Source organism: Chiloscyllium plagiosum, chromosome 23 (assembly GCF_004010195.1).
Source record: "Chiloscyllium plagiosum isolate BGI_BamShark_2017 chromosome 23, ASM401019v2, whole genome shotgun sequence".
NCBI lineage: Eukaryota > Metazoa > Chordata > Chondrichthyes > Orectolobiformes > Hemiscylliidae > Chiloscyllium > Chiloscyllium plagiosum.
Genome location: NC_057732.1, coordinates 56,592,625 through 56,619,529, shown reverse-complemented (window position 1 = coordinate 56,619,529; position 26,905 = coordinate 56,592,625). Strand labels below are relative to the sequence as shown.

At 41.5% G+C, this 26,905-nt stretch overlaps 1 protein-coding gene across 1 annotated transcript in view; it reads right to left on the bottom strand.

The window, feature by feature from the left end:
- pcloa (piccolo presynaptic cytomatrix protein a) overlaps positions 1-26,905 on the bottom strand; it is a 568,528-nt gene that overhangs the window by 526,133 nt on the left and 15,490 nt on the right. The window contains exons 2-3 of the mRNA XM_043713231.1: positions 17,552-17,609; positions 10,767-12,170 (exon numbers count right to left, since the gene is read on the bottom strand). Coding sequence (XP_043569166.1) covers positions 10,767-12,170; positions 17,552-17,609 — 1,462 coding nt within the window. The remainder of the gene's footprint in view (positions 1-10,766; positions 12,171-17,551; positions 17,610-26,905) is intronic.

The window sequence follows — 26,905 nt, the reverse complement described above, 5'->3', positions numbered from 1 at the left end:
CTAATCAAGGCTTATGCTCTACCACTCAGTGTTGCCTGCAACACCTTCCCTCACCAGTCTCCCACAACACTAACCCTACATTTATGAGTTTTGAGAAGCTTTGTAGCTCAGGTTGAAGTTCTGGATGGAGGTTTGCTCCTCCACTGCACCAACAGCTGTACCACCCACTTTCATTTCCATTAGGACCTGCCTCTGCCTCATTCCAGGGTGGAAACAGCCCTGTTTGGGCAGGAAGAGTCACAGCTGGTAGGTGGGCTGCCTGCTATTCTGTACTTCAGCTCTTACAAGGAGACGGTTGAAAGTCTGACAGCCCCAAGTGGCTGGCTGACCGACTGACCATATCCAAGCATCTGAACTGGTGTCAGGTGCTGCCCTTGACATACTGAGCTGGGGCCCTTTGAGTGAAAGCAATATTCCTTGACTTGCCTGAGAACTGCTGACAAGCATGGAAAATGACATGCTTTTGTGTTTGCACTGAACAACACTGCAAAAGCAGTAACAGACCCTAGTATCACTGGCTGAGGGGGCAAAAAGGCAAGGCCAGGCAGGGAAGCTGTGAGCATTGGGGTAGGCTCAGAGTGAGGGAGGAGCCTGGAGATCCAGTCTGAGATAGTCCCTGAGCACACAGTGACCTTACAGCAGCGTTACAAGAGTGAGTTACCAGGGAAACCGGAGGGGCAGCACTGAAGGGCAGAGTGTCCTGTAAATGAATCAGATGTGCCATGATGGTATTTAGAGGCTGGTATATATTGTCCATGTATATAGGGTGTATGTCCAGTGCTCTGGAAGTGTGCCCTGAGATGTTGGTGCCTGGTGTCCAACATCAAGTCCTTCTGGAGCAAACAGAGAATTGAATTACCCCAGTACCTGCTCTGACTTCCTTGTCAAGTTTTCCTAATGTCTTTGCTATTTGGTAAATGTAGTAAAATGAGTGGCTGAATGTTAATGAGTTGATTGTGGCATTAATAAAGATTTGAACAAACATTAATCCCTGTCGACCGGTATCTCGCCACTACCCAGTGAGAATCTCACCAGACTGTAGAAAATATGGAACAAGATAATCTGTGTCAAAACGGACCTTGCAAGACCAGTTGTCCGATTATGCTATCGCCCACATTGCTCAGAACCCAAAGAAATTCCTGATTAATCTACCACTCAACCTGGATGATCTGTAAATATTTAACAGAACTGGAAAGGCCAGCCAGTGACGAAGACTTCATCCTGTCTCCAAGTCATTAAGTTACAGTTATAGAGTCATACAGCATGGAAACAGATCCTTCAGTCCAACTCCTCCATGCTGACCAGGTTTCCTAATTAAACAAGCCCCATGTCTACACATTCATGTCAAGAAATATCAAATCAAGGGTTCACACATTTTAGCAAAGAGTTATATTGAACAGTTTGCCTCTGCTTGCTTACTTAAGTGCTTCAGATTCATTTTTTAAAATCACTGTGGGCATTGTTAGCTGGGTTATTTCCCTGGGGAAGGTGATGCTGAACTGCCTTCTCGAACCTCTGCAGTCCACATTCTGTTGGTAGATCCACAATTCCCTTTGGCAGGGAGTGTCAGGACCTCTGTCTGTTGATTCCTGCCAACGTGCTCCTTCAGACACTAAATTGTCCGAGTCGCTAGAAGCAAGGAGCACACACTCCAGATTAAATGGATCATAATTTCCAGTGGATCAAGTACAAACTGGAACAAGCTGCAGTTTTTTTGCTCACTGGCAGTTGGTATTGCTTTCTTCCTGCTGGAGCCACAAAACCTCCCCTAAAAACCTCAGTTTCTGGTGAATGGCTACTGCCAGAGCCTCATTGAAAGCAGATGAACCTGATTTGTATGAATGAAAATAGCTACAATATCAACTTGCATTTAAATAGCGTCCTTATGATAGTAAAATGTACCAAAGAATCCCCAGAGGAACACAATCAAAATGTTGCATGAGGAGACATTAAACCAAGTCAAGGGGATAAGCAGCTTGCTCAATGAGGTCATTTCCATGCACAGTGTAAATGGGGAGAGGAAGGGTATCAGGGTGGATTTAGGCATCAATACTTTTCCAGATCTTCCACTGGTAATTCTAGTTCACCAACCACCATCCCAGATTTAGTCATATTAATTTCCACTAGGTATTTGTCCATATACTTTAGCTAGGGAAATGATAAGTGAGTAGATCAAATCTGAGATGATCAACATGAAGGGCTCCTTTCCTCTTGGGAGTTGGGAGGAAGGCTTTAGTCGGAGATAGAAACATTTTCTCAGCTTAGTGGTGCCACACTCAGTGTGACTGAGAAACCAAGCTTAATCTGTCACTCAGTCACCTCACATTGTCAAGTTTCAGAAAAAAAACACTCAGGCAAAAATAATAATTCAATAATAAAAAATTCACAAATGTTTCTTTCATTTCATGATTTTGAGAAATGGTCATGCAGCAGAAAGTCACTCATTTCTAACATCAATATTTACATTAACACATGGTGATATATACAGAATCTATCGTCAATTATGGGTCTGCACAGAAACCAACCTGAGGCTTGGTCTTGGAACTAGTCTCACAGTTTCCAGACTTTTCCATTTCTCATGCCCCCTTCTACCCCAGATATAGTTATCTAATCAATGCTGAATTGTGGGTAATTTCACTTCTACTGTAGTAACTCCTGGGAATTTTCCTGAAATCCCTGAGGTTACTCCAATGAAAATAGCAACCACGAAGGAACAGGCAATCCCACCAGTTGTCATTGGATTTTAGGTCATATCCCAAAGGAAAACATTCACTCTGCCACTCACTGACTCTAACAGTCAGTACAACATTAACTGAGGGAGCAGAAAAGAGAACACAATTACTACTAAGATAGAAAATTCATTTCAAACCAACTGATCTCAACATACACGTCAGATTACCAGAATGATCAATTTACTTAAAACACATTGAGCTGGATTTTCAATTGTTTCAGGGTTAAATTTAGGATTGAACACAGACACATAACCATCTCCATCCCAACTCTGAGTCATTTCTGAATGAGAGTGGATTGGATCTGGTTCATCTGGATACCAGCAAACAATGGGCTGATTATGGTCAATCAGTGAGCCCATTAAGGCACTGCTTAGTGTGACTCAAACTAATAACATAGAACATAGAACATAGAACATAGAACATAGAAGAATACAGCGCAGTACAGGCCCTTCGGCCCTCGATGTTGTGCCGATCCAAGCCCACCTAACCTACACTAGCCCACTATCCTCCATATGCCTATCCAATGCCCGCTTAAATACCCATAATAGGGGGGATAAAGCTATGCCCCCTTGTAATAGCTGACTCCATAACAGAGACATAAAGGTCGACAGCACAAAACAAGGCCCTTCAGCCCATTGAGTTTGTGCTAGTCTAAAGCAACAATCTAACTTATTCTAGTCCCATTTTCCAGTACTTGGCCCATAGCCTGATAGGTTTTGGCATCACAAGTGTGCTTCTTAAATGCTATGAAGGTTTCTGCCTTTACCACCCTTACTTACAGTGTGTTCCAGCCCAGGCAAATCTCCTCTGTACCATCTCAGTGTTATCACAGCTCTCCTACAACTGCACACAATACTCTAACAGTGCCTAACCAGCAATTTATACAGTTCCAGCTGATACATGACTTCCTGTCCTGGGACTGTTAATCAGCAGCAGACTATGTGATGGTCAGAATGAAATGAGGAACAGAAAATTCAGCTGAGGATGGACCCCATATCTGCATCATCACAATTGCAACTATTGGCTGCCCTGGAGTGTGGAGGGGTTGAGGAATGCTCACTGCTTGTCCCTGGGATTGGGGGTCAATTGTTTGCAGTCTGGCCCCTGGGGAGAGGAGGGGTGTAATGGGTGTTGCTCCTTCAGGTGTGTGGCACAGCAGCTGCAGGATTCTATACAATAGAAATAAACTGACAAGACCACTTCCCTCACCCATCACCACCCTCAGATTAGTAGCTACTATCTCGGCATTGGGTGTTGCGAAAAGTGAATGCCAGAGGACCGTCCACATGATGAGCCCTCCCACATTCCCAGTCTGTATGATGTGTTTCCCCGGCCTTCAGCGGTGGAGGTTGCAATGACCATAATGATGGCATTGTGTAGTTTTGAGAGCCAGGAACTTCCTATTTTCCAGATTCCAGACCTCAAATGGAAAGCCAACTCAAGTATCTGCAGGTCAGCCAATCAGAAGCATCAATTTGCAGTACTGATACCAATTTACACTCAGCATATCCTCAACATTACTGTGCAGTGTTAAAACAGTACATTTCAGTTCCTAGTGGTGTACTACAAGGATTATTACAGGTGGTATGCTGCAAGGATTCTGTTTTGGGGCCACTGCTATTTGTCATTTTTATATATGTCCTAGATGAGAGCGGAGAAGGATGGGTTAGTAAATTTGTGGATGACACTAAGGTCAATGGAGTTGTGGATAGTGCTAAAAGATGTTGCAGGTCACAGAGGGACACAGATAAGCTGCAGAGCTGGACTGAGAGGTGGCAAATGTAGTTTAATGCGAAAAGTGTGAGGTGATTCACTTTAGAAGGAGTAACAGGAATAAACAATACTGGGCTAATGATAAGATTCTTGGTAGTGTAGATGAGCAAAGAGATCTATGTACATAGATCCCTGAAAGTTGCCACCTGGGTTGACAAGGTTTTTAAGAAGGGATATGGTGTGTTAGCTTTTATTGGTAGAGGGTTTGAGTTTTGGAGCCACAAAGTCATGTTGTAGCTGTACAAAACCCTGGTGTGGCCACACTTGGAGCATTGCATACAGTTCTGGTCACCGCATTATAGGAAGAATGTGGAAGCTTTGGAAAAGGTTCAGAGGAGATTTACTAGGATATTGCCTGGTATGGAGGGAATGTCTTTTGAGGAAAGGCTGAGAGACCTGAGGCTGTTTTCCTTAGAGAGAAGAAGGTTGAGAGGTGACTTAATTGAGACATATAAGATAATCAGAGGGTCAGATAGTGTGGACAGTGAGAGCCTTTTCCGTTGGATGGTGAAGGCTAGCATGAGAGGACATAGCTTGAAACTGAGGGGTGATGGATATACGTCAGATGTTAGAGGTGGTTTTTTACTCAGAGTAGTGGGTGGTAGTGGAATGCACTGCTTACAACAGTTAGACTCACCAAGTTTAAGTGGTCATTGGATAAACATATGGATGAAAATGGTCATGTAGGATAGATAGGCTTCAGATTGGTTCACAGGTTGGTGCAACATTGAGGGCTGAAGGGCCTGTACTGTCTACAATGTTCTATGTTCTATTTCACTAATAGAAGTGAATCGGATAAAATGATGTGTGTCAAATTATTCTGTTTTCTGAATACAGATAAAACTCTTCTCACGTCATAGGTACAAGGTAAATCCATTTCCTCAATTAAATGGTTTGAATATTGAAGGAACTCATTATTCTACAGTTATTTGAGACAGACTTTTTATTTCTTCCTTTATATTGACACTAATTATATGACAAATTACCAATTAGAGAAGAGGATTCAAAGTCAGGTACCAGAGGTAAATCGTCTTACCCCAATCAACCTCTGATAAGTCTCTGAAGCTCCATTGATATATAAGAAACTTACACAGTTCTTAATGATTCATGGATCCCATTTAAGGTCTTTAAGTAATTTGCAATTCATAGTTTCTCAGGAATGATTTGGAGGAAATAAATAACAGAATTGATATTAATATGTGAACACAGGTTTAGACAGAATCACATCTGTTAGAAGCTTTCACAGTTTTATACAACTGTATAAATTCTTTAACGAACCCGACATCAAACTTGCAAATGAGTCTGAGGATGTTGAGGGACAGGTGATCAATGCTGCCTTTGTCATTGAGGCCCAAAGCCAAAGCTTCTCTTGAAGATAAAAGGATATGCGTTGGACCCCAATCATGGGAAATCTTTCAGACTATGACCACACACCATCTTAAAATTGGAACTGCAAAACAATTTTAATGATAAAGATCACTAATTGGCCAGAGATTGAGATTGGTTTTGGATCGAGGTTTGCTCGCTGAGCTGGAAGGTTCGTTTTCAGACGTTTTGTCACCATACTAGGTAACATTTTCAGTGAGCCTCCGGATGAAGCACTGGCGGTGTAGCCTGCTTTCTATTTATATGTTTGGGTTTCCTTGGGTTGGTGATGTCATTTCCTGTGGTGGCATTTGTTCCTATGGTGGTGTCATTTACATCCAGAACCTCAAATCTTCTCAAAACTCGCTAATTGACATTGGTGTCCAGTTAGAGACCTTGGATGAGGGAAAGAGGTGGAATCTTTTCTGAGCAGAACCAGTTTAAAGAGAAAATACTTGGGACATTTGTACCCAGGAGCATTACTGAGCCTTGAGCAAAGAGACGTACAAACATTACCATACTGTAGAAGAGGCAAGATTAGAGTGGTGCTGGAAAAGCACAGCAAGTTAGGCAGCATCCGAGGAGCAGGAAAATCGACGTTTCAGGAAAAAGCCCTTCATCCGAAATTATGCTTTAGAAGAGGCAACACTGAAGACCATAACATCTCCTGGCATTGTTCCTCTAGACGTGAAAGAGAGGACAGCATCTCTCTTGACCTTGCAGAACAGGGTACATACAGTACAGGCGTGAGTAGACTTATTCAGGTAAAACAGTGACCCAGCTCACTATTTGTTCCTGCATGGAGAACCTGTGGAATAGTGCGGGTGGTATTACATTAAGGCACACTAACAGATTTTGCCACAGACCCTCATTGAAAGGATGTCTTAGGTTCCACATGGTGAGTTAGTTAATACTTCTCCTCAGTTGACATGTTGCCAATGCATCAAAAGCAGGTTTTGGGATGGTTCCTTTTTACATCTTTGGATTCACCCAGGGCCAGCAGTGCCACTGTGAAGGTTCTGAGAGTGGCTGCTGGTGGGGTATTGTCCATGGAGTATGCACCTTCACATCATTCATGCACCACCCCATTTAAAGCAGACGGACTAGGTCATTGAGGTGGCTGAGAACAACTGCCCAGGTTGGAGTGTAGTGCCGGAGTGAAGACAAGGAGGTGACAAAGACAGAGACAATAATGGGCAATTAGAGAATTGAGAACAAAGCCGCTGAGCTGGGTCACGATACAGAGTTTCAAGATTCTCAGAAAAGGTGGGTGTTTCTGAACCAACAGCACATTTCGCAAAGAGTTCACAGTCATGCAGAGGAGAGAAGTCCATTCAGCAAGTACGCTAAGCAATGCCACAAGATTTGAGTTCCTGAGTTGCTCCATTATGAGAGTGACCAGACTGTGAGGGAGCTATATGAGTGTGTGCACAAGCACTGTGTGACATGGATAGAGTGTAGGACGTGTTCTGGAGCTTTAAGCAGCCAGTGGTATAGGGACACAATAAGTGCAACACTGGAATATTTACTGGCCTGACAGAAGTAGAACCTGATTAATGATTCAAACAATGAATGGGAAGTGACAGCTTATTCCTCCCACATCAAGAAGAAGCAAACTCAGAAAGAGTAGGATTTTATCCACTTGAAATGTCAAATGTACAATTCCTTAGCAAATACTGATTTAATCTGCTAGTTGCTACTTTTCGATTTAAACCTCCCAAAAGTGAATCACTGAAGTAATGTCAATCAGTCAAACATTAATGAAATCGTCAAGGTTAGGTATTCATTCACAAGCTATTTATTTATTATTGGAAGCGTAGATGGTATTTTTCATTCTTCCAGTTCAATGCAGATTTCTAAACCATATTGAACATGTTCCACTCTGCAGTTCAAAGTGGAAATGAATTCTAGAGACTGTCTGCAGAATCAATACCAATGCCTGAGAACTGATGCCAATGGATAATTGAAATCATTGCTGTAACAAGTTTCTTAGTGGTAGCAAAAATCAAATGCATTTGAACTCCTGTGGGATCTCTGATGGAGAACATGATTAGACAAGTATATATATTTCCAATCTCATCAATGCTATATTCTTATCCTGTTACTGTTCTCCTATTTTGTAAACTGGTTTTAAATTATGTGTTGCTCTCAATATTTAAATGCGCATCAATGGCCAACTACACATTTGCTGAATTCCTTCAAACAAAAATCCACCTGCAGAAATTAATCTGGACTTCAAATGGATAATCAACATGGAGCAAAATCTGCAGAAAAAAAATGGAGGTGTTTGATCAATGGAGTACAGAAACCAGGATCATACAGGAAAGAGATGATCATTCTAGAGCCCATCAAAGATTGTGTTGAATCAGAGAATCAGTGACCAACACCGCATTCCCACAACTGGTGCCAGTGGGAAGCCAAGAAAATGCACAAGAAAATCCCAAAAGAAGGAATGTCCCTGAGGAAATAATCTCTCCCAGACTGTGCAAACCACCGCAGTGAGACCACTGCAAGGGAAGCTGTAAATACTACAGAAGCATCTGTTTAAGAAAGTTATGGGATTTGGGGAAGGAAAAGGGAATACTTCAACTGTTAGGTTATCAGATTATATTTGGTTAAGTCAGAAATTGGTGATATCTTGTGAAACTGAAGAAGGGTCTGTGCCCGAAACGTCGAATCTCCTGTTCCCTGGATGCTGCCTGACCTGCTGTGCTGTTCCAGCAATAAAGTTTCAACTTTGATACTCCAGCATCTGCAGACCTCACTTTCTCCTCCCTGTGAAACTTTAGTCAATCTACATTTCATTGAATCTGGAGGGTTCTGCCGATAGTTTTGAATAATCACAAAAGACATTGTCCTTGATCTTCCCTCTATGAACAACTTCATCAGAAACCAAACAAAGTGAATGCTGCAGGAAATGGGAGAGGTCATCCCCTGAGTCCTAGACATGGGCTTGAATCCCACCCCAGCAGATGGTGAAACTGCAATTAATAAATTCTGGAACAAAAAGATGATATAATGGTGACCATGTAATTATTGTCAATTGATATAAAAACCCATCTAGTTCACTAATGTCCTTTAGAGAAGAAAATCTACAATCTTTAACTAGTCTGACCTCCATGTGACTCCAGACCCACTGCAATGTGAGTGACTCTTAACCCGAGTCTGAAATGGCCAAGCAACTCACTGAGTTCAAGGAGCAATTAGGGATGGACATTAAATGCTGACTGAGCCAGCAATGTCTACATCCCATGAAAGAATGAAAGGGCATAAGGAGTGATAAAGACGGTGCAAGAACATTGAGGAGGGCTTTGAGAGGCTACGAGAGGGTTAGAGGCTTTGGCAGTGAGATTACAGGCACAGGAATAATGGCGGAAGTTGTTTTGTTATTTGTAAACTGTGACAGACATGCAGTGCAGCAAACACCTGCAATAAATGTCATCGTTTTCTCAACACAGAGAATCCTTTTCTGCTGTAGGACAAGATTATTTCCTTGCAGAAGCTCCTTCTGATCCACATAAACTCACTAATTGACAACATACTACACATTCGCTGAGCATAATTCCTAGTTTATAGACATCACTTAGGAAGTGCATGAACTGAGTAACTCATTTCACTTGCAGTTTCTACCCTGTGAAGAACCAATTAACCTCCATTCAGTTTTCTTCATCACTCTCTCTCTATTGTTAAGATCCATACATTATCATGTGGGGCTTTGTAGTCCTTCTAATATCCCAACAGCTCCTTGAAGTTTCAATGTGCCCAGAAAACCCTGAAAAGCAATTTTACTGAAACTGACTTTGGGTGCCTTGCACAGCGTTTTGTTTCCTTGCGGCTTTAGGTACTTATTCTACTCTAAAATGAAGCAATCTCTTGGGTTACAATACTAAGTCATGAAGACTTGGGGTACTAAGTAAAATTCTCAGGAACCGACAGGGAATTCAATATGCTGTCTCTGAGAAGGTGTATCCCAATGAAAACAAAGGGTATTGCAAACCATTAATACAAGATTGAAACAGATCCAGAAGTCGAAACATGACAGCAGGTCACATTTGTCATAAATTAGCATTCTTTGACCTCACCCCAGAAAAGACATGTTTCTTATTGATTGTCATAAATGATGATGCTCAAAGATTTTAACACACAGAACCTTTACCTTTTGCAGATTTTATAAAACAGACATTCATCTGTCAGCACGGTTGCACCAGAAGATGCTTCCAGGATACAAAGCACGCAAAATTCGAATGCATTTGGAGATTTTAAACAGACCATAGAGTTTTAAATTACTCATCCTCAAGGAGTTTAAGAACACAGTACCTCAAACAGTACTTGCAGAAGTTTTATCAGAAACATTTTAAGCACATTATTATCATAAAACCATCTCAGAAACAATCATTATTCCAAAGTGCGCTAATGCTGAAAACATAAACATTATATAGTCTGCATAATTTCAGTTTTTTGATTAATCTATGATCGATAGTGGGTAGAATATTATCAGAAATACATCTTCTGATAATATAATTTCAATAATCTGCTTGGCAGCTTCCCTCATTATGGAATGGTTATTATTAAATTAACATTTTGTGATATCACAATGGTATTACTGTAATGGGGTGAAATTCTATACTAGATGGCACTTACTAATCCAATCAGCAATAACATGCTGTTACGGTAAAAGTGACTAGTCTAAAGAGACATATTTCAGTTTCTACAGTACGACAACCTGCCAAAACTGCACCTAAGGAAATGATATAAACATTGGATATAAATGTGAAACAGTCTCACTATGAAAAAGATTATCACAGCAATAAGTATGAAATGTCCAAAATATGAATTCAAGTGCCAACGATAATATTTATTTTTAGAAGTAAAATATTGTATGTGTTAATTTCCTACCTCTGTCAAATGTGGCATTGGATTAAATCCACAGAGATTGCACACAACTGCCTTGCATTCAGTACAGGTATTGAAGTTGGGAGGAGCCTCAGAACCAATATTCAAATCAGTTTTACAAAGAGGGCAAGTGCTCTTAGGTGGAGCAGTTTTTCCGGTCTCCAAGGGTTTGGTTGTTGGTTTAACCATTTCTGCTCCAGGTTTACTTTCTTTCACCCCTGCTGCTTTCTTTATGATTGCATGGTCTGTTGTGTTTGTCTGGGCTGCCCCAACAGCTTTCTGTTCAAAAGTATCCACTGCTGCTGAAGATTTAGTTTCTTTTTTACCAATGTCCCGTTTGGGGGATGGCTGGGGAACACTGCTGTCCTTACAGGCTGTCTGAGGGGGTTGCTTTGCAGTGTGACCATGTTGGTCCTGTTGCTGAGGTGCTGCAGATATCAAAGTTGATGCTTGGCTGAAGAGGGATGCCCCAAACCCAAAGAGTTTTCCAGTGACAGTCTCTGGAGGAGTTGACGGCTGAAATGGTGGCGGTTGTGCAGAACCTCCCAAGTTGAGACTGAAACGCCGTGACTGTTCTGGGGGTTTCTGAGCTTTTGGAGTTGCCGGAATCTGTGATGGCACAACTTTAGCAGCTGGTGGTTTCTGAGCCAGCTTTGCTTGTTCTTCCTTTGAAGGAGCAGCCTTGGATTCCCCTTTCGGAACAGGCTGTTTGGACACTTCAGGGCCAGCAGTGCTAATGCTCGGGGGCTGTGTTTTATCGACTGGCTTCTGAACCTGCACTGATTGTTTCTGTTGAGACACATCCTGCTTTTGATCCTTTACCCCAGTGTCAAGTTCTGTCCCTGGCACTGAATTGTCCTTTTTCTGCAGTTGTTGTTGTGTGCTAATGTCAGAGTCCTCCTGCTTTTTAGCGAGCTGCTGGTCTTGGCTCACTGGCTTGGCGTCTTTTTGCTGAACTTGGGGACTCTGAGAGGGTTGCTTCCTTTCTGCTCCTTGTGCAGTGGAATTGAGTTGCTGAGGGGGTTTGTTCAGGTCTTGCTGTTTCTTTTGACCCAACAGCTGCTGAGATGGTTTCGCTGGTTGGGGTTTCTGGGATGCCTGCTGCTTTGGCTGTGGGTCCCGAGGCCCATGTGACGGTTGCTTGGCCTTTAGTGGAGGCGAAGCAACCATTGATTGCTGCTTGGTCAGGACAGGCTGCTTTCTGGATCCAGAGTGTGATAATGACTTGGCCTGTTCAGGTTTGGGAGCTGGTTGCTGTGCTGGAGCCTGTTTGGCTGCTTGTGGAGCAGAGGAAGTCACACCCTGCTGCTTGGGCTGGAGAGGTTGTGGCTTGGAACTGGGTACGGATGTCATATCTATGCCAAGGGCTCTTTGCATCTGACAATTTAAACAAAGCCATTCTCTGACCTGCAAATAATGTACAGAAAAAGCGAATGAGTGAAACACAATTTGACAAAGTTGCAGTGAATCAGCTGTAATCAGGAGATGGAAGGGAGGGAGAAACTCAACAAAATGACTGTCACCAGGGAAGAAGCCCTGAGCGAATTATTGGAGGTGTGTGCTGCCAAGTCTTGATTCTGATGCACTTCAGCCTTGGATCTTAAAAGAAATGGCTTGTGGGATAATGGATGAGTCAGTTTTAATTTTCCAAACTTTTCTAGCATCAGGTAAGGTTGTATTAGATTGTAAAACAGTGACAGTGACATACAACTTTATTCAAGAAGGGATGGAGACAGAAATCAGGAAACTACAGGCCAGTTAACTTCACATCTGTAATTGGGAGAATGTTCACAGCTATTACTAAAAACATCATATTAGGGCACTTCAAAAAGTTCAAGGTAATCAGGCGAGTCAACATGGTTTTGTGAAAGGGAAATTATATTTAATCAATTAACTGGAGGAAATAACATGCTGTGAATAAAGGGAAACACTCATTGTGGGCAATACAAACATTGCATTTTGAAAAGTTATTGGGAGTAGGAAGAAATGTAAATTATTTAGATTAGCCATGAACTTGGTAAATGGCAGAGGAGGCTCAAGGAGCCAAGTGGCCTATACCTGTTCCTGTTTTTGTATAACTGGATTGAAGCCGATCTACTAATAGTTAACCAATGATTTAAATAAGCAAGCATCATAAATTGTTTGTACTAAGACTCACACTGACCACAGCAATAAAGTCAACTTTATTTTTACATTAACAATTGCTGTTCAAAGAAGACTTCAGACTATTCATGGTCTATAATAGAAACCTCTGAAATATCCCAATGATCTTAATTTCTTTTTATTCATTCATGGTGTGTGGACATCACTGGCTAGGTCAGCATTTATTGCTCATCATTAATTGCCCAGAGGGCAGGTGAGAGTGAACCACATTGCTTTGGTCTGGGGTCACATGTAGGCCAGTCCAGAAAGGGATGTTGTTTCCTTCCCTAAAGAACATTAGTGAACCAGATGGGTTTTTCTGATAATTGACAAGAGTTTCATGGCCATCTTAATTCCAGAATTTTAACTGAATCACAATTCCACCATGTGCCACGGTAGGATTTGAACTAGGGACTCCAGAACATTACTGGGATATCTGGATTAATAGTCTAGTAGTGACTAGGCCACTGTCTCCCCGTTTTTTTATTTCTCATTCCCAAGATACAATTGTGTGTGAAAAAGAACAATTTTAAATGAAAGACCCCTTTCAAGTTACACTTTTAAAGTGAAAGTGTGTGTCAAATATTGTTTGGAACAGGGAATTTTGAAAATATATGTTATTTTTGTCAGAATTCTGGGTTGCAATGAGGGAGAATTGGGAATGATGTTTACACAGGGAGGTGTGCCAGTGCTGTGGGGGAGGATTGAAATTAGATTGGCAGGAAACTCTGATCCAAGTGAAGGAAAACTAGTAACGAGTAGAAGAGCAGCAAGCAAAAATAAAAGACAGATGAAGCAAATGGCAATCGTAAAATAGGATCAAAAGTTAAATTAATGACACTCTATCTGAATAAGATTGATGATTAATGTGCACAAATGGAAGAAGATGGAGTTGATTTAATTATCACACAGGCATAGCTCTACAGTAATCAAGATTAGAAACTGAATATTCAAGGAAATTCTACATCTGGAGCGGGGTAGGTAAAATGTAAAGAGATGGGATAGCGCTCCTTTTTTAAATTCACTCATGGTACATTGTTAGCTGACCCATCCCTAGGTGCCCTTGAATACAACTGAGAAGCTTTTCAGAGCCATTTCAGAGCGCAGTGAAGAGCCTTGTTGAGAGTCTGAAGCCACACGTAAGCCAGCGTAGATAAGAATGGCAGATTTCCTTCTCTAAAGGATATTAAATGTATTAGATGGGTTTTTGAAATCATTGTCGTCATTTAGCTTTTAATTCTAGATTTCTTAATGAATACATTTTCCATAATTTTCTGTGGTGGGATTTGAACCCAGACTTGCTGGATTATAAGTCCATCAATAACACCACCAAGCCATTGCCTTTCCTGAAAGCAAGGCATGATATCAGTACATGAGTAACAGAAAACCTTAGTATAAAGATGTGGACATGGTTTGAGTGAAACTAAGAAACAGCGAGGGGAAGCAAACATTGGTGGGAGTTGTGTGTCAGTGGTGCTCATGAACACAATTAGGAGAGCAAAGAGAGCGCATGAAAAGATGTGAGCTGTGAAGATTAAAGACGATCTCAATTTATTCCACAAGTTTATCAAAGGAAAGAGGGGAAAGTCTACTGTGGACCAAGGGGCAATCTATACATGAAGCAGCAGGATATTGGTAAAGTGTTAAATCAGCACTTCAAATCTGTCTTTACTGAGGAGGAGGATGATGCTGGTACAGATTTCGAGAAGATGGAATTTGAAGTTCTTGACTAGATTTATATAAGAAGTGAGGAGGTATTGATGGTTTGGGCAGTTTTAAAAGTGGACAAAGCTCAGGTCTGGATGCTATGGGAGGCGAGCAAGAAAATTACAGAGGCACTGACGCAAATTTTTAAATCATTATCAGAGAAAATAATGAAGGATAAAATTAATGTCCATTTAGAGAGGCAAGGTTTGACTGAGAGAAAGTGAGGGCTGCAGATGCTGGAGATCAGAGCTGAAAATGTGTTGCTGGAAAAGCGCAACAGGTCAGGCAGCATCCAGGGAACAGGAGAATCGACGTTTTGGGCATAAGCCCTTCTTCAGGAAGGTTTGACTGAGGACAGTCAGCATGACATTGTCAGAGGGAGGTCATGTCTCAAAAATCTGGTGGAAGTTTCCAGTGAAGTGACCAAGTGTTTTGATGATGGTAAGGCAGTTGATATAATTTTAAAAAATTTCAGCAAGGACTTTGACAAGATCCCATATGGGAAACTGATAAAGAAAGTAAAAACTCATACGGATAAGGTAACTTGACTTAATGAACCAAAACAAAATCAGAAATAGCTGGCGAAACTCAGCAGGCTTGGCAGCATCTGTAGGAAGAAAGCAGAGGTAACATTTTGAGTCTGTAACTCTTAATCAGAGCATTGATTTAGTGGCAGTAGACAAAGGGTCACTACCCTGTACCACTGTAGAAGGTTGTTTGTGTGACTAGAGGCCAGCGTCCAGTACCACACCACGAGGATCAGTGCTGGGTTCCGTACTGTTTGTGATATTCATAAATGATGTCGATGAGAAAGTGGAGGGGTTGACATGATGACTAACTGGATGATTGAGAATGAGGAAAAAGTATTAGATTACAGGAGGATAAAAATGGATTGGTCAGATGGAAGTTAATCCTGATCACTGTGAGGTGATGCAGTTTGGACAAAGTAACACACCCAGGGTGGCATGGTGGCTCAGTGGTTAACACTGCTGCCTCACTGTGCCTGGGATCCCGGTTCAATTCCACCCTTAGGTGACTGTCTGTGTGGAGTTTGCACATTTTCCCGATGCCTGTGTGGGTTTTCTCTGGTTCCCTCCCATAGTCCAAAGATGTGCAGGTTAAGTGAATTGGCCATGCTAAATTGCGAAATAAGATAGGGGAATGGGTCTGGGTGGGATATTCTTCGGAGGGTCAGTGTGGACTTGTTGGGCCAAATGGCCTGTTTCCGCACAGCACTCAATGAATGGCAGAGCATTAGCAACTCGCAGGGAGAGAAGTATCTTGGGGTACTTGTCCACAGATCCCTGAAGGCAGTAGGGTTAATGTGGTAGTACAAAGACATATGGGACATTTGTCAATTGTGGCATGGATTATAAGAGCAGAGAGGTCACGTTAGAGCTGTACAGGACTTTGGTTAGGCCACAGATGGAATACTGTGTGCAATTCTAATCACGTTATTATAAGAAGGATGTGATTGCACTGGATGGGGTGTAGAGGAGATTCACCAGGATGTTGCCCAGGATTGAACATTCCAGTGATGAAGGCAGGCTGGATAAGTTTGGATCATTGGTAGTAAGTACTTGGTAGACAAAACATTAAGGTTTTGGGCCGAGAGTGGGAAAGTATGTTTATTGGTGGAACAGTCTCAAGGAACTGAAGGGCCTTTCCATACGGTGTGATTCTATTATTCTTTAATTCAATCTGTGGATTTAATATTGCGCAGACAATAAATGAAAAAAATTAGAGATGCATGTAACCTGGGCAATACAGTAAGAATGGGGTGACTTCAATTTACATCAAACCAGCACTAATGCTGTAGAGGTTGAATTCCTGGAGTGTGAACAAGATGGCTACTGGGAAATTATATTTACAAACCAATCATTATGGCTGCAATCCAACCGGGCTGTTTTGGATTTGTAACTGCATAATGAGGGAGGGTTAATTATTTAATTTTGGGAAATAGTAACCATAACTTGATAAAATTTTTCATGAAGATTGTTTGTGACATAATTTCTTTGAAAACTGGGATCTTAAATCTGAACGAAGGGAATGATGAAGTTATGAGGCATATGCTGACGATATTGAGAAAATTTGACAAGGCTTATGATTTACAGAAACACTACAATATCTACAACAGAAAAACATTCTTTGGAGACACAAACACCCAAACAGAAAGGGAACAAACCATGGTTAATGAAAGAAGTTAAATATTACGTGAGATTAAAGGAAGTGATTTATGCGAATTTCAGAAATAGTGGCAAGCCTGAGAAATGGAGCATTTATGACCTGCAATGGAAGTGAAGAAACTAAGAAGGGAAAAGTAAATATGAATGCAAGCCAGTGAGAATATAAACACTGACTGCAGAGGCTTCTACCAAGTTAGAAACATAGAAAATATCAGCAGTTTGACGCTATTTAGCCCTTTGATCTTGCTCCACCATTCAATATAATGATGATATGGAGATGCCAGTGTTGCACTGGAGATGGGGTGGACAAAGTTAAAAATCACACAACACCAGGTTATAGTCCAACAGGTTTATTTGGAAGCACTAACTTCAGGACAGCTACCTGATGAAGGAGCAGTGCTCCAAAAACTATTGTTTCCAAATAAACCAGTTGGACTATAACCGGATGTAGTGTAATTTTTAACAATACAATCATGGCTGATTATCCAACTTGATCCCTTGTATCCCCATGCCCTTTGACCCTTTTTGCCCTAAGAACTGTGTCTAATTTCTTCTTGAAAACATTCAATGTTTTGGCCTCAACCACTTTCTGTGGCAGAGAATTCCACAGGCTCACCCCCCCCTGGCCTATCCCATACCTTTGACTGTCACCCTTGGTTCTGGATTCTCTGGCCTGTGTTTACCTTTTCTAGTCCTGCTAGAAATTTATATTTTTCTATGAAACTCCCCCTTCATTCTTCTAAACTGTCTTACCTGACCCAGACACTCTTTGCACATCAGTCCTGCCATCTCAGGAATCAGTCTGATTAAACTGTGTACAATATGAAAGCAAAGGATTAACAAGGGGAAGTATGGATTTGTCACAGGGGAGCAAAATGTACTGTGAAAAACAGGACAATGGCAGAGAAACAAAACAATTTCTCTGAATCTGCCTTCATGGAAGAAAATATCCCAGAAAGCCTCAGCAAGCAATGGATTTGTGTAACCCATGATCTAAAAGAAATGACTATTATGAAAGCAGTAGTATTTAATCAATTAGCTGGACTGATGGTTGATGAATCTCATGGACCAGATGAGCTTCATGCCAGAGTGCTAAAGGAAGTAGCAATGAGACAATGGATCGTTGGTGGTTATTTTTCATAATTCTATCATGTCTAGAAAACTTCCTGCGTATTGGAAGCTGGCAAATGTAAGCTCACTTTTAACAAAGGGAGGAAGAGGGAGAGTGGGGAACCATAGACCTGTTAGATTAATGTCTGCAGTAGGAAAAATGTCAGAATCTGTATACATGGATGTGATAACAGAACTTTTAGAAAAGAATAGTAAAATTGGGCAGAGTCAACATGGAGTTCGGAAAGGGAAAGTCATGTTTTTTGAGGATATTACTTGCAGCATAAACAAAGGAGAACCAGTTGATGTGGTGGTGTTTGGATTTTCAGGAGGCTTTTGATATTGGCCCACACATGACATTAGAAAATCAAATTTGTGTGCAGGGGATTACAACAATATACTAGAAAGGATCAAGGATTGGTTAAATATCAGAAAGCAAACAGTAGGAATAGAACTAGAACAGCGAACATTGAACAATACAATGCAGAACAGGCCCTTCGGCCCTTGATGTTGCGCCGACCTCTGAACTAATCTTCGTAGGCCCCAGCTATGCCTGCCTCTTCGTAACCCTCCTTCGACTGACTGAACTGGTCCTCACTCTGAACAACTTCTCTTTCCAATCCTCCCACTTCCTCCAAACCAAAGGAGTAGCCATGGGCACCCGCATGGGCCCCAGCTATGCCTGCCTCTTCGTAGGATATGTGGAACAGTCCATCTTCTGCAGCTATACTGGCACCACCCCACACCTTTTCCTCCGCTACATCAATGACTGTATCGGCGCTGCCTCGTGCTCCCACGAGGAGGTTGAACAGTTCATCCACTTTACTAACACCTTCCACCCCGACCTCAAATTTACCTGGACCGTCTCAGACTCCTCCCTCCCCTTCCTCGACCTTTCTATTTCCATCTCAGGCGACCGAATCAACACGGACATCTACTACAAACCAACCGACTCCCACAGCTACCTGGACTACACCACCTCCCAGGCAATCTCCTCCCTGGCTTCCCAGAGAATCCTAGGATAAATCCCATCCAGCCAAGGGGATTTATCTATTTTCACACTTTCCAGAATTTCTGATACCTCCTCCTTGTGAACGTCAATCCTATCTTGTCTAGTAGCCTGTTTCTCAGTATTCTCCTCGACAACATTGTCTTTTTCCAGTGTGAGTACTGACGAAAAATATTCAATTAGTGCTTCCCCTTTCTCCTCTGAATCCACGTACAACTTCTTACTACTGTCCTTGACTGGCCCTAATCTTATTCTAGTCATTGTTTTATCCCTTATATACCAATAGAAAGCTTTAGGGTTTTCCCTGATCCTATCCATCAACAACTTCTTATGTCCCCTCCTTGCTCATCTTAGCTCTGTCTTTAGGTCTTTCCTGGGTACCGTGTAAGTGGACGTAGGTTTGCTCACTGAGCTGGAAGGTTCATTTTCTGCTTTCTATTTATATTCTTGGGCTTCTTTGGGTTGGTGATGTCATTTTCAGCAATGCTTCGCCTGAGGCCCACTGAAGATGTTACCTAATAGGGCCTATCACCCTCATCTTATCACCCTCACCTTAACCTCCTTCCACCTATCGCATTTCCAACGCCCCTCCCCCAAGTCCCTCCTCCCTACCTTTTATCTTAGCCTGCTTGGCACACTTTCCTCATTCCTGAAGACGGGCTCATGCCCGAAATGTCGATTCTCCTGCTCCTTGGACGCTGCCTGACCTTCTGCGCTTTTCTAGCAACACATTTTCAGCTCTGATCTCCAGCATCTGCAGTCCTCACTTTCTCCTAGAAGATCTGAACTAATCTAAGTCCATTTCCCTTCACTATCCCATCATCATCCATGTGCTTATCCAAGGATGGTTAAATGCCCCTAATGTGGCTGAGTTAACTACATTAGCAGACAGTGCATTCTACTCTCTTACACTCTCTGAGTAAAGAATCTGCCTCTGACCTCTGTCTTAAATCTATCACCCCTCAATTTGCAGTTATGCCCCCTCGTACAAGCCGACGTTATCATCCTCAGAAAAAGACTCTCACTGTCTACCCTATCTAATCCTCTGATCATCTTATATGTCTCTATTAAATCCCCTCTTGGCCTTCTTCACCCCAATAAGAACAGACCCAATCTACTAATCCAGTTCCTATGCTCCAATAATGATTTAGTGCATGATTTAGTGCCATTAGTAGTTTTTCAATAAGCAAAACATCAATGTCTTCTGTAAAAGTGGGGTCACTTTCAGAGCTACTTTATGGACACAATGAGAGTTTTTAATTTTAAAAAGTCTGTTGCTGTTTTGTAACACTAATCACTAAACCAGAAGCTGACTCTATGATTTCAGAACCTAATGGCTCAGATCTTTTATCAGTTGCAAAGTAAGGGCACTTGCCACTGACATTGAAGCAAGTCTCACAAAGATCAAGCAATTTCTTTGTCAAGAATTCTCCTCCAGTGAATCCTATAACTAGGTTTGTAGACAGGGCTTCAAACCAATTAGTCAACGGTGGTGGATGGGTAGGTGGTTCAAAAGAAGGGAAATTTTAAAAAATTAAAAAGTAAGAAGAGATCAGAGGCGCAGGGTAGTGAAAAGGGGAATGATAATCAAAGTGTCACAGCAAGGGATAGGTTAGGTGGATTGGCCATGCGAAATTGCCCAGGGTGTTCAAGAATGCATAGGTTAGGTTGATTAGCCATAAGACATGCGGGTTTACAGAGAGATGAGGTGGGGGAATAGGTCTGGGTGGGTGAGTTGCTGTTTCCACACTGTAGGGATTCTATGAAAATTTCCCAGAAAAATGCAACAGAATTTAGCATCAGAATAAGTGATAATGAAAAAGCTTATAACTTAATGCATGCAGCATTTGTATCAAGATAAACAAGTTGATAGTATAAAGTTTAATAAATGAATATGTTTTGATAGCGAAAACAGAGATGTGGTCACAGGAATGGGATTTTAGTATCAAAGGTAATTAAAACTTCAGAAAAATAGACATAAGGGAAAAAGAGAAGGTTTGTTAATAAGGAATGGTATCAGTGCAGTGGTGAGACATAGTATAGATGCAACAGATTATGGTATAGAATTAGTTTGGGTGGAAATAAAGCATGACAATGGAAAGAAGTGACAGGTGGGAGGAGTCTATTGACCTGTGAAGAGTTTTCTCACAACAGGACAAAGTATAAATAGGGAAATAATGTAGGCAAGTGAGAAAGGCACTACAATTGCATTGGGTGGTATTAATTTGCATTTTCACTGGACAAAATGAATGGACCGTGGTAACAGGGAAAACAAATTTGTAGAGTGCTAAAAAAAACTGCAGATGTCAGAGATCAGAAACAAAAATAGAAATTGTTGGAAAAACTCAGCAGGTCTGACAGCATCTGTGGACAGGGAAATCAGAGTTAATGTTTCAAGTTGTAAACTCTGCTTTCTCTCCACAATGCTGAGTCACTCCAGCAAATTCTGTTTTATTTTCAAATTTGTAGAGTGCATCACAAATTGTTTCTTTGAGTGGTACATCGCAGAACTTACTTGGAAACAGGCTCTCTTCAATCTAGTAATTTGTAGTGAAGGATAGATAAGAGATCTCACAGTAAATGATCCTCTAGGATCAGCGATAACAACATGGTAGAATGCCAAATTCAGTTTCATGGAGAGTAACTAAGTCTCAAACCAGTGTTTTCAGCTTAACAGCAGTGATAGATATTTCATAATGCTTAACAAAATATTATTCCAGTTAAACAGAAAGATGAATGAGAATGATGAACCAACCATGGTTAATTAAGGTCATCAAGGAGAGTATCCAAACAAAAACTAAGGCATATAGAATAACAACTCATTGTAGGCTAGAGTATTGGGAACTTTTTAGGAATCAGTAGCAATGATTAAAATAAGACAGAGGAAATGAAGGGGAGCAAATTGATTATGAAAGCAAATTGGTAAAAAGTTTAAATATTTTGGGAACTGGGGGAAGGCTAATTACAACAGTATGAGACAGGAACTGGAGAAATTAGAATGGGCATGGTTGCTTGAGGATATATACACATCTGACATGTGGGAGTCCTTTAAAGGCCAATTGATAAGAGTTCAGGACTAGCCTGTTACTGTGAGGATGAAAGATAGGGATGACAAGATTTGGTAACCCTGGATGACAAAATGTGTTGAAAATTTAGTCAAAAAGAAAGCATATGTAAGTTATGGAAATTGAAAACAGACAAGGCCCTTGAGAAATATAAAGGAAGCAGTAACAAATTTAAATAGGGGACAAGGAAAACTTAAGGAGGCCATAAATTGGCCTTGGCATATATCAGGGGCAAGAGGGTATGTCCACTCAAGGACAAAGGAGGGAATTTATGCGTGCAGTCAGAGGAAATGGGTGAAGTTCTTTAGATTAGATTAGAATCCCCACAGTATGGAAACAGGCCCTTCGGCCTAACAAGCCCACACCAAACCTCCGAAGAGGAACCCACCCAGACCCACTCCCCACCTTATATTTACCCTAACTAATGCATCTAACACTACAGGCAATTTAGCATGGCCAACTCACCTGACCTGCACATCTTTCGATTGTGGGAGGGAACCCACACAGACACAGGGAGAATGTGCAAACTCCACACAGACAGTAGCCTGAGGCAGAAATTGAATCCGGGTCCTTGGCACTGTGAGGCAGCAGTGCTAACCACTGAGCCACTGTGCCATCAAATGAGTACTTCACATTAGTATTCACTGAGGAGAAGGACATGGATTAGGGAGAGGTATGTTGTTATTATTTGTATGTTGCTATTAAGAAGAAAAGGTGATGAGTGTCTTGCAAAACATTAAGGTAGGTAAGTCCCCAGGGCCTGATGGGACTATCTCAAGATGCTGAAGGAATCAAGGAAGGAGATTGCTGAGGTCTTGATAGAGATCTTTGTATCCTCTTTAGCTAAAGGCGATAGAAGTACAGCCAATACTTTTCTTTGTTTAAGAAGGTCAACAGGGACAATCCAGGAAGTTATATCCAGTGGTAGAGAAATTATTGAGACAGGATTTACTCTTTTTTGGGGGAAAGAATGTACTAATTGGGGTAGTCAGCATGGTTTTGTGTGATGACATGGCTATGTCTTGTCTCAGAAACTTGATTGAGTTTTTAAAGGAAGTGACAAAGATAATTGATAAGGGGAGGGCAGTAAATGTTGTCGACATGGACTTTACTGAAACCCATTTGTCAAGGCCTATCATGGTAGGCTAGTCCAGAGAATTAAGTCACATGGGATCCACAGTGAGTTGGTAAAATGAATACAAAATTAAATGGGCCAGAGAAGACAGAAGTTATTTGTGGAGGGGTACTTTTCTGACTGCAGATCTGTTACCAGTGCATTCCACAAGGATCAGGGCTGTTTGTAATTTATAAATGATTTGGATAAAAATATCAATGACCTGATCAGTAAGCTTACAAACAACATGAAAATTAATATAGTTGCAGATAGTGAGGAAGGATGTCAAGGATATCACAAGAAATAGATCAGTTGGAAAGCTGGGTGAAGAAATGGCTCATGGAGTTTAATCCGGACAAGTGTGAGGTGATGCATTTTGGGAAGTCAAAAGCAAGAGAAAAGTATACAGCAAATGGCTGGACCCTTAGAAGCATCGAGAACACAGGGATATTGGGTGCAAGTCTGTAGCTCTCTGAAGTGGAGCAACACAAGTGGATAAGGTGGTAAAGAAGGCATAAGACACACTTGCTTTCATTGATTGGGGCGTTGAGTATAAAAGCTGTTAAGTCATGTTGCAGCTGAACAAACCCTAGTTGGGCTGGTTTTAGAGCAGTCTGGTCACCACACTAAAAGGATGGACGTTGAGGCTTCAGAGAGGACACAAAAGAGGTCTATCAGGATGTTACCAAGAGGTCTACCAATCTACCTCAATTGCAGTGAATTAGCAATAAGGAACGGTTGGACAAACTTGGATTATTTTCAGTATGGCATTGGGGGATGGGAGCGACCTGATAGAAGTATATAAAATTATGAGAAGCATTGATAGTGTTGACGGTGGGAATGTCAAACATGGGATAGCATAGGTTTAATATGAGAGGAGAAAAGTTTGAAGGAGATGTGTGAGGCAAGTCTTTTGCACACAGGGTAGCAGAATCCTGGAACATGCTGCCAGAGAAAATGGTAAAAGCAAATACACTAACAACATTTTAGATGCATTTAGACAGACACATGAACAGGCAGGGAATTGAGGGATATAGACCATGGGACAGGTGAGATTAGTTTAGAATGGCATCATGTATTGGTATAGACATGTTGGGCTGAAGGGCCTGATCTATTGTTCTTAAATTGCAAGACCTTCTATGGATATAAAAAAAGAAAGTAGCTTAAGAAAATGTGGGACAGTGGAACCAAGGTATCAACAACAGGAAACAGGCAAATGGCAGATACCCTAAACCAACATCACTAATGTGATGCACCTGTTCAGAAATAGAAGGAGACAGGAATCAGATCTAAAATGATAGGCAAAAGCAGTAAATAAGATGTGAGAAAACACTAATTCATACAGCAGTTAGGGCATGGAACCATACTGCCTGGAGGCAGATTTAATTACAGCATTTATATGGCTATTAGATGGTGATTTAAATAGAAATAACATGCAAGGGTTACATAAAAAAGGAGAACAGCACTCCAATACATTGCTCGTTGGGAAAGCTAGTGCAAACATGATGGGCTGAATGGACTTTTTCAGTACCATTAACAGTTCTATGATTCTTTTGTTCTGAGTAATCCAATACACTCCAGACTTGTGCTCTGTCGATGATGGACAAGCTTTTGGAAGTGAGTTATTTGCAGGATGAGAAATCTGAGTTTTACAAATTCTAACTGATTAAACAATGTGTCAGCAAATCTAAAATATACTGAGGGAGAGTTGCACTGTCAAAGGGTCAGTAGTGAGGGAGTGTTGCACTGTCAGAAGGCCAGTAATAAAGGTGTGTTGCATTATCGGAAGGTCAGTTCTAAGGGAATGCTTCACTGTCAGAGAGGTAGTGCTGAGAAAATGCTGCATTGTTGGAGGGTGAGTACTAAGGGAGCAAGCACTGTCAGAGGGTCATCCTGAGGGAGTGCCACACCATTAAAGGGTCAGTACGAAGCAAGAACCGCACTATCAGAGGGTCAGTACTGAGGAAGCAATGCACTGTCAGAGGGTCACAACTGAGAGAGTGCCCCACTATTGAAGGTTCAGTTCAGAGGGACAACCACTTTATTGGAGGGTCAAGGCTGAAGAAGTGTTCCATTATTGGAAGAAATTCTAAACAGAGGCCATCTGGTCTCTCAGGCAGCTATAAAAAAAACTGCACCACTATAGTGAAGGAAAACATGCAAGTTCCCTCCCTGTCAGTGTTCTGACCAGTCTTTGTCCCGTGGTCTTAAATCACTGCCTTTTTTCACACACATCCCTCCAATGTCTTTGTTGACTTTCGGGGAATCATGTATAAATTTACAAAATGCCAGTCTAACATCGAGTTACAATATCGGTGCACTTTCCTTCACAGTTTTCTTGTGAAATAAATAAAAACTTATTAATTTTGGCTTTCTGACAATTTTGACTATGTTGTGGGCAGGAGGGAAATCATGTCAATAGCATAACAACCATGTGGATATAACTATCAGTCCCACTGCAGTAGCATGCATTCAGCAGTGGGAAAGACATACCCATGTTCATTGTGATGAAAACAGGTCAGGTTACTTTGTTCCTGTGTTACATTTCACAAGCATTCTCATCATCATTGACTGAAATATCTGCAGCAATTCTAGGCCGTTCATCTTTCTCACTGTCATTCAGGAGTGAAATGTGATCCTGAAACTTAGAGATTTTCAAAAGCATCAAATAGCCCCAAGTAGTTTTCACAGTGCCATTTAGATGATAGTTCCTGTAAAGGTTGCTAGAATTTTCACAGTGCTGCTCAGAATTATGGTTCCTGTGAAAATGGCTAGAATTTTCTTTACTAACCATGAATATAGGAGAAAGTGAGGACTGCAGATGCTGGAGATCAGAGTCAAAAAGCAGGAAAAGCACAGCCGGTCAGGCAGCATCCGAGGAGCAGGAGAATTGATGTTTCGGGCAAGAGCCCTTCATCATGAAGATAGATCTAATTACACACAATAATATTTTAACCTAAAAACTCTACATATTTCACATGATAAATTGTGTCCAAACAGCAAAGATGAGCAATGAATTAATAAGTTTACATGCATTCAAACATCTCCAATTAAGTCATCTCTGCCCCCAACTCCCTTGAGGTTCTGACATGCATTAAGACTGAGATGAGAAGGGATTTTTCTTTGAGGTTTGAGAGTATTTGGATCTCTTTATCACTGAGAGTTGAGGGGACAGAGTCCTTGTGTATATTTAAGGTCGAGATAAATAGGTTCTTGATCAGTCAGGGAATTAAGGTTATGGGGAAAGTGGACATGAGTGTCAGATCAGCCACGATCCTATTAAATGGTGGAGCAGGGGCAAGGGGCTGAACAGTCTACTCCTGTTCCTACTACTTATGGTCTTATTATAAAGAAATTGGTGATATTGAGAAATCTAATTCTTATCCAGGTTTGAATACACTTTAGTTCCTTCAGCGTTCCATTCAAATATTGATGCTGCAGGTTATGAACTGGCAGACTCCCCTTTCAGTCACATAAGATCCCCTTCATTCTTTGGTCGTAGAGTCATAGAGATGTACAGCATGGAAACAGACCCTTCAGTCCAACCTGTCCATGCCGACCAGATTTCCCAACCCAATCTAGTCCCACCTGCCAGCAACCGGCCCATATCCCTCCAAACCCTTCCTATTCAAAGTTTGTGAGAAGATTTGTTGCTCGGGTGCTCGTTGTTGTGGTTCTGTTCACCGAGCTGGGAATATGTGTTGCAGATGTTTCGTCCCCTGTCTAGGTGACATCCTCAGTGCTTGGGAGCCTCCTGTGAAGCGCTTCTGTGATCTTTCCTCCGGCATTTGTAGTGGTTTGAATCTGCC